The sequence below is a fragment of the Gavialis gangeticus genome, unplaced genomic scaffold, assembly GCF_001723915.1.
Source record: "Gavialis gangeticus isolate Ggan-Ray unplaced genomic scaffold, GavGan_comp1, whole genome shotgun sequence".
Classification (NCBI taxonomy): Eukaryota; Metazoa; Chordata; order Crocodylia; family Gavialidae; genus Gavialis; species Gavialis gangeticus.
The window spans coordinates 9,491,737-9,500,208 of record NW_017729009.1 but is presented as its reverse complement, the minus strand read 5'-3'; the positions used below and the strand labels follow the sequence as shown (position 1 = coordinate 9,500,208).

The 8,472-nt window shown below is 55.9% G+C and overlaps 1 protein-coding gene across 2 annotated transcripts in view; it reads left to right on the top strand.

The window, feature by feature from the left end:
- TTI1 (TELO2 interacting protein 1) overlaps positions 1-8,472 on the top strand; it is a 20,935-nt gene that overhangs the window by 558 nt on the left and 11,905 nt on the right. The window contains exons 2-7 of one of the 2 annotated variants that reach the window (XM_019509946.1): positions 940-3,282; positions 4,256-4,447; positions 4,810-4,961; positions 5,675-5,815; positions 7,294-7,498; positions 7,783-7,870. In XM_019509946.1, the coding sequence (XP_019365491.1) occupies positions 981-3,282; positions 4,256-4,447; positions 4,810-4,961; positions 5,675-5,815; positions 7,294-7,498; positions 7,783-7,870 (3,080 nt within the window). In that variant the 5' untranslated portion in view covers positions 940-980. Of the gene's footprint in view, positions 1-98; positions 3,283-4,255; positions 4,448-4,809; positions 4,962-5,674; positions 5,816-7,293; positions 7,499-7,782; positions 7,871-8,472 lie in introns of those variants that run through there. The other variant, XM_019509947.1, reaches the window with a different exon arrangement.

The window sequence follows — 8,472 nt, the reverse complement described above, 5'->3', positions numbered from 1 at the left end:
CCCCCCCCCCCCGACCCCAGGGGGCAGAGGGGGGATCATGCCCTGCCCATTGTTCTGGGTGCCCCCTGCCTTTCCAGCCCAGTCCCCGAGAGACCGTGGGTACAGAAGCAGCAGGCCGGAGGGTCCCTGATACTGCCTTGAACACTGCCTTTATTCACCAGTGACCTCAGGGGCTCTGGGGACCAGAGGTCCTCATTATGCAGCACAAGCCCCAGCCCCCCACGTGTCCGCACATGGGCTGGGGAGAAGCAGGTACTGTTTTTTCAGTCAAAGTACCCCCACATCCATCCCCAACGTGATGGTTTGAGGCCCATGTGGCTACACCGGAGTTGCAGGCTCATTTATGAATGCTCAGGTTTGCAACCAGTGGAGGTGGGAGTCAGATCCTGGAGGAGCAGAGAAACCCCAAGAGAAATCACTTTAAAATGGAAGAGATTCTCTGCCTAACCTGAAAGCCTGCCCCTTGCCCCTGGGAATCTACAGCTCCTCTAAGCACTAACCCTGCTTAGTGACTTGTTTTTCTTACAGTCAGAAGTGACCAGTCTAAGCCATTTTCATTGAAGTACATTGCATTATAGCTATTTATACGTGAGGGTGACTGGGAAATGAGCAGGATTGAGCTTGATTATCTGCTTTTAAAATCCGAATAATTGTGATAATACCAAGCTCTTAAAAACAGAATACCTACCTCTTACCTAATGCTTTTCAACTTGATCTCAGAGCACTTCTGCAGCAGAAATGCAATGTAATGATCTGGACAGTGTTTGCTTTGGCTACAGGGCAGGGAGTTATGTTAACTTTCTCCTTCCAGTACCTGCTGTCACACAATTCCAGCCACAGTTGCAATTCCACTTGATCTGGGATGTGCAAGAGGCAGATTGCCTTCACTGTTGTGCTGCTTTCACTGAAAAGGGTGTTGCTTCTCTTTCCCTTTTGTAGGATGATCCCTAGAGACGCATAGGAGTTGTCGCTGCCAGGCAATGGCGGTCTTCGATACCCCGCAGGAGGCCTTTGGGGTCTTGCGGCCGGTCTGCGTGCAGCTCACGAAGGTGCAGACTGTTGAGAACGTGGAGCGCTTGCAAGCCCAGCTGCAGAAAGTCAATGCCGCGGCCCTCCAGGAACTGCAGGAGTATGTCCTTTTCCCTTTGAGGTTCACCCTGAAGACCCCAGGGCGCAAACGGGAGAGGCTTGTCCAGAGCGTGGTGGAGTGCATCAGGTCCATCCTTTCTGTGACATGCGTGAAGAAGCAGGACCTCTTGCACGAGCTCTTCTCCGAGCTCTGCACATGCCTCTCTTCCCCTTCTGGCTTGAGGCAACCACCCCCTCAGTCGGAGGAAGTGAAACTGGCTGTGATCCAAGCACTCCAAGCGCTGATGCATTCGGCTTATGGGGACATCCTCCTGTCTCTGTACCAGCCTTCCACTCTTCCTCACTTAGGATTTGCTGTGTCTTTGCTTCTGGCCCTGGCAGAACAGGAGAAGGCAAAGGAAATTAGGACCTCGGCTTTGAAGTGCCTCCAAGCCCTCCTTCTGCATTGCGACTGCCAGGAATATCACAGACTCTTAGACAAGGAGGAAGCGCAGCAGTGTGGGGATTTGTTTGCTTCTTTTCTACCCGGGATCTCCATCACGCTGTCCCGAGTGATCACTGGAGACATCAAACAAGGTCATATGATCACGGTTTCTGCCATCAAGCTGTTTTATCAGACCGTGGGCTTCATCATGGCTGATGAGCAGCTCAGGAGAATTCCAGAGAAAAAAGAGAGAGCGCAAGTGGAGCAAAGCAGAATAGCAGACCTCATGGTCCATAGAGGACCTGACTGGGTACAAAGTACTGCTGATAAACTGTCTCTGCTTATCCACAAGATAGTTGAGTCTTCTTCCGTTCACCAGCACTGGAAGGTGAGGCTGGAGTTGGTGGAGTTGGCCCATCACCTTATGCTGAAGAGCAGTCAGTCACTGGTGGCATCAGTCGGGCAACTTTTGAAAGCCTTGGTGGGGCTTGTTAATGATAACAGCCCCAAGGTCCAAAGCAGGAGCAGTGAGGTCCTGCGGAGCATCGCGGAGCGGAAGGTGATCACGGAGAACAGGGCTCTGGCTGACGTTCTGTCCGAGAATCTGCATTCCCTGGCCACGGCTCTTCCACGGCTGATGACTTCCCAGGATGACCATGGCAAGCTCTCCACCTTGAATGTACTGCTTGGCTCCCTGAAGCTGCTAGGGTCCAAGATGAACATCGTCCTCAATTCCACAGCCCACCTCCACCGCCTCTCCAAAGCACTGATGCAGGTTCTGGAGCTGGATGTGACTGACGTGAAGATCGTGGAAGAACGGCGCCAGGGCGAGCTCCCTGCCTCCTTGCAGCATGGTTTGCAGAAGAGCCAAGCCCAGAAGAAGTATTTCCGGTTCTTCACTGATGAGCGGATCTTTCTGCTGCTCCAGCAGGTGTGCCGGGTTCTTGGCTACTATGGGAACCTCTATTTGCTGGTGGATCACTTCACAGGGCTGTACAGTGAGTCCGTTGCATTTCGGAAGCAGGCTGCTCTGGTCCTCAATGAGCTGATCACAGGAGCTGCTGGACTGGGGGTGGATGTCCTTCATGAAAGGGAAGCTGCTCCCAGCATGGATGACCTCAAAGGGACTATAATGTCCATCCTTGAAGAATACACAGACCAGGCAAACTGGCATTTGGTCACCAGCGTGGAGGAGCAGGAAGAAGCTAACGACAAGTTGGCAATACCCCCTTCCAGACTACGAGCCCTGACAGAGGGTGCACACAGCAGCAGTCACGTCCTGTCCTCTGCTGCAGCCTCGGATCCAAACCCGACCATCCGCTCCATGAACAGCAACATTTGGCAGCTCTGCATCCAACTGGAAGGGGTTGGCTGTTTCACGCATGCCCTGGGGAAGGAGTTTCGGGTGCTGCTCATGTCAGCCCTCTACCCCGTGCTCGAGAAGGCTGGGGACAGCACTCTGCTCATTAGCCAGACAGCAACGGGGACCATGGTGGACATCTGCCAGGCATGTGGCTACGGCTCCGTGCAGCAGCTCATCAGCGAGAACACGGACTACCTGGTGAATGGGATCTCCCTCAGTCTGCGTCGTGTGGCACATCAGCCTCACGCTTCCCGGGTCCTGGAGACCATGCTCAGGCACTCGGATGCCAGCTTGCTCCCGTTGGTCGAGGACGTGATTCAAGATGTTCTGTTCACACTTGATCAGTCCTATGACTGCCAGGCTGCCTCATTCCTCAGGGTCCTGCACTCATTAATGGCAGCGTTAGGTATTTTCCAATCATTTCTCTTCAGCCCTTTGCTGACTGGTGCAGCCCAGCAACAGTCCCAGGGTGGAGGGCTGTCACTGGGTGGAGGTGGGCCAAGGAGGGAAATACAGTTATTCAGGGGTCAGGAGGGGAAATAGGAAACTTCTCCAGGTGTTGCTCAGGCAGAAAAAGAGAGAGCACTAAACCATCCATTTCTGCCAGTGAAAGTTTTGGTTAAACCCCTCAGATTTGCAGCATTTCAGAATGAGCAAGGGAACAGATAGGGATGGGAAAGGAGGTCTGGGAGAAGGAGGAGAGATAGGTAACTGCCAGCTGGAGTTTTGCCATCCACTAATGGCAGGAGACTGGAGAAGATGGACCTCTAGCCTGGCTGTTTCCATGTGCTCTCTCCCTCCTTACCCATCTGCAGGGTCCTGCACTTGTCAGACATCCCTCCCATCCCACCTGGCCTGTTTGAGGTCACAGCTATACTGAACTGTAGCTGCCAAGAGCAGTCTTCCCTGTGTCCCAGGCTGGGGCAGACGCTTCTCAGCATCTGTTGTAGCCCGCACCATCCCTGGCATGTCCCTGGCTTGCTGTCCATCATGGATGGGCTTAGGAAAAAGTTCTGTCCTGTCTGCATGATCCCCCAAATCTTTTCAGCCCTAGTGGAGGGCTTGGGGGACCCTCAAATTGTCAACAAGATGACAGCTCTTCCCCCAAAACCCAATGCCTGTTTTTGGAAGAGGAGAAGGGATGGGGGATGCCTGAATGCTCCACTGAAGGCCTAGGTACTTTGACTGAGGCTCTGACCAGCCCTGGCTAAGGACACACCAGCCGTAGTAGTCAGTGCCTGGTTCTGGGCCTTGCCCCCAGCAGAGAGCTTTGTTGGATGCTCTCTAGGTCATCTCCCTACAGGCAGAATGGGAAGGTTCTTCTCCCCATGGTGCTGGCACATGCCATTCCCAGGGAGACACCTCTGTCTCTCTTGTAGCCCGGTGGTTCGTGTTGGCCAAGCAAAGCGAGCAGCAACAGGGAGCCCAGATGTCTCCTGGCACAACACAGCTTCCAGGGGCCATTCCCACAGCCACCACCACCACAGGACAGGACGTGGAACGGTTCTTCCTGGACTACATTAAGCAGAAGCAAATTGCAGAGGGCAACCTGCCGGACATGGAGGAGGAGGGTCAGTGCTGGGCATGGGAACGCCGCTAACCTCGGGGGAGGGCAAGGGGCTCGCGGTCCTAAGCTTGGTGCTCTCAGCTCCGTTGAGCGACATGGCGGGGAACACATGCCAGGTTGTGCTTGCTCCTGTGCCTGGGAAAGCCCAGCGGAAACTAGCCAAATGGCCTGTTGCCATTGGGGTAGTGCATCATACACGTCTGGTCTGGGGGGCACAGGCTCAAGCCCACGCATACTCACAAATGCCAGAGGCCACCCTCGGCCATCTGGAGAAGAGCCGCGATGCGGAGGTCAGCCAGATGTCCTGGGAAGCGTGCTGAGGCTTCCAGGCCATGCCATGGCTTCATGCTGTGCTCCGTTTTCCAGAGGTGTTTCTACCCACTGCGGAGGAGCCCCAAGGGAATGACACCGGTGCAGAGGGAGAGGCTTCATTGCCAGCCCATGCCCAGGTGGCCAAGGACGTGATGGAGCGGTGCATCCACCTGCTGTCTGACAAGAGCCTCCGGGTGCGGCTGAAGGTTAGCACCACGCGTGCCATATGGCATATCAGAGGGCATGGGGTTTGCCAACGAAGGGAACCTTCCCTCATCCATCTGCACAGAGCAGGGATGAAACTGATTCCTGATCCCCGGGATCAGCAGGCTTTCTGCACAGGGAAAGCACTGACATTTGAGAGAAGAGGGGATTCATCCCCAAGAGCAGCTTTGTTTCTGAGATTGCTTTTTACCTGGAGCTGGGACCCCATAACAGACAGACCCAACTGCACCATCCAAGGTGAGGCTGAGGACGTGTCCTTTGCACAGCACTGCTCAGGATCTGGTTCCCTTTGCCCAGGCAGCACCGAGGGGTTTTTGTCATAAGGCCGACAGAGGCATCCTCCTTCAGGAGTGCTGCTGCTCAGGATCACTGGGACATGCCTGTCCCACAAGCTTCCCCAGGGACACAACTCCCATGGGGATGCAGGTCTGGCTATATGGATCCAGGTGCAGGATCAGGGCTCAAAATCTCACACTCATGCCAGTCTGTTTCCGACAGCTGATTTGGCATCAGTTGGGCTGTTTCCCTGCACGGTGCTCATGGAACAGGGCTGCGTGCCCTGCCCTGCTCACTAGATCCCAAGTTGGGAGGAGGCAGAAAAGCCTCTGTGCCCTGTCCTTCATCCTCATTGCAGTAGCTGTGGGGGCCCCAGGCTCTCAGGGCACCAGCAATCTGTGCTTTGCCCTTCATGCAGGTCCTGGACGTGCTGGAGCTTGGCGTGACGGTGCTGCATCCTCACAACAACCATCTGCTTCCCATGGCTCACCGCGCCTGGCCAGCTCTCGTCACCCGGCTGATTAACGACGACCCCCTGGCAGTGCTCAGAGCCTTCAAGGTACGGCAGCAAGTTCCTGCCAGCAGCTTTCGAGCTGAAGCAGAGCTAGCCAGCAGCAAAGCAGCTGCCCTGTCATCCGCAGGGCTTTGGGAGGGGGAAAGCACAGAGTGAATTTTAAATGTGGTGCGGAGCAAAGGTGTGCTTCCCTGCAGCACACAGTCAGGTATTTTCTGGGCACACACTGTTCACAAATGAGATGCTGACACCCTCATTGCAGGGAACCACGTTATCTGTTGAGTGCCTGTACTTTTGGCTGCACAGGCATGAAGGGGAAGGCAGGTTCCATGTTCTTTTACCCTCTGAGGGCCTGATGGACAGGCACCCAGTGCCCTTGCCCCTGTGGCCCCTCCCCATGCAAGCCACCAGGTCTTAGCACCGTTATGAAGTGCCCAGGGGTTGAGTGTGCACTCAGGGCTGCCTGGTGATGGCAGTGTAAGGGAGATGGGGCTGTAGGAGCACCAGAAGCAAATCCTCAAGCTGACAGTTGTACTAGACCCTGGGCCTGGGCTCAGACCTGCAGAGCACTCTGCTGCCTGGCATCTGTGACCGGCTCCCAGGAAGCTGGGTAAACACACTCACATACTCTGTCTTCATGGGGACATCCTCCAGGTTGCTCCACTCTCCAGCCTGCCTTTTTCCTGAGCCCAGAACCAGGAGGTGTTTCTGCAGCAAGCACCTCTTGGCAGCTCATACAGACGACAGAATATCCTCACGCCTAGAGCCTGCTCCCTTGAGTTTCCCATATACCCAGCATGGCCCTGAGGTAAAGGGAGAGACTGGCCATCATGCAGAACCCAGTTAACAGCTTGGGAAGTCCAAGGCATGATTATACATGCTGAGGGGTTTTTCCTCCCTCCTTTCAGAGAACACCATACTACATGCCCTGCCTAGGGCTGGCCTCGGGCAGGCGTCCCAGGGGGAACAGGTCCCCCATGGACATGGTCCAGCTACATGCAGGCTCAGGCCCAAGCCTCACACAGGTTCCCATTTCCTCCCTAGGGACAAGCGGGCAGAGGTTATGGTGCCATCCTGTAAGTCGCTCCGGAAAGGGCCGTGCCCCCTGCCCGTATTTAGCAGATCCCAGTCCCCACCACTTACTTGAAATGTGGATCGTGGTCCCTGGGGGGATGTGTTGCTGTAGCATCGTCCCTCAGAGGGTCTCTCAGCACCTTGTAGTTCTCATTGCAGGGCCTAAGGCCACGTGGCATGCTACAACGCTGTTATCCTGACTGCGAGAGGAAGGGAACCAGGCAGGGAGTGGTTAGTGACTTGTATTAGGAAGACTAGGACAGGGCCTCGACCTCCCAGCCTCGCCCTTTATGCACCAGCTCATCTGCCCTGCCCTGGGCATAGAGCAGAGGCTGCAGACGCTGCTCTACCAGCCTGCCCTCCAGGGAGGGGTCCCCAGGGCTGCTGAGGAGCCGCAACCCCTTCAGAGACCCCCTTCCATAACCACAGGCTCTTGGGGTTCCTCTCAGGTGCTGTGTACCCTGGCTGAGAAATGTGGTGACTTCCTGAGGCAGCGGTTCTCCAAAGATGTCCTGCCCAAGCTGACCGGTTCCCTCAGCAGCCAGGCCCCGGTCAGCGCCAGAGCGGGGCCCGTGTACAGCCACACGCTTGCCTTCAAGTTGCAGCTGGCCGTGCTGCAGGGCCTGGGGCCCCTGTGTGAGAAGCTAGACATGGGTGAGTACCTGGGAAAGACGGGGTGGGTTCCGAGGTCTGTGGCCCCATCCTTCCTCTCTAACCTGTGCTTCTGCTCAGCTACGACTACATCCCTTTCAGACACCTCCATTTCCAAGCACCTCCAGAGAGTTGCGTGGCCCCAGCTCTGCCCTGCCTCAAGGCCCTGGAGGGGCCGGGTGAGAAGAGCTGTGGGCTCGAGTGTCTGAAGGTTGGGAGCCCAACACCCCAGTGCATCCTCTAGGCCAGCGGGTGACCTGTTGTTCTCATCTCTCCCGTTTCTGCAGGCGAGGGTGACCTGAATCGAGTGGCGGGGACCTGTCTGGTTTACCTCAGCACCAGACAGCCCATGAAATTGCAAGAGGCGGCCCGGAGGTAACCATGTACACACGCATGTGCACGTGAGCACGCAATCGTGCAGCCTGGCTGCATCTGGCATGAGGAGGGAAACCTAGCTATCCCCATTCCCTCGCCCCCAGCTCCATCTGCCAACACGGAGGCAAGGCCCTCGTGTGATGGAGCAAATGCCCCAACCTGCACAGGGGTCTCAGATCTGTCTCCTACACCTTGAGAAAAGCTTAGATACATCCACTGCCCAGGTGCGCTGCACACCTGGCCTCACTCCCCACCATCCCACGGGCTCCTCCTGTACTACCCCCCACACCCTTCCCCCATAGGGACTCCTGCATCTCCTCCCCTATACCAGGGTGTCTCATCTTCACCACCCACCTCTGGCTGGAGTCCTGCAATCCCCCTCCCTGCCGACCTCTCCTTTCCCCTTTTGACTGTATGCTATGGCAGGGGCTATTGCTGGCATCTCTCTCCCTCCTTTGTCCCCTACAGCAGGGGTTGTTGTTTTTTTGAGTTCCTGTGTATCTGGGAGATGAGTCATTCAGGTATCAACATGGGGCACTTTTCCTTAGGACAAGCCAGGGAGAGAGGCCATGCTGCTAGGTGCTAACAGGGGCCATCAGCCA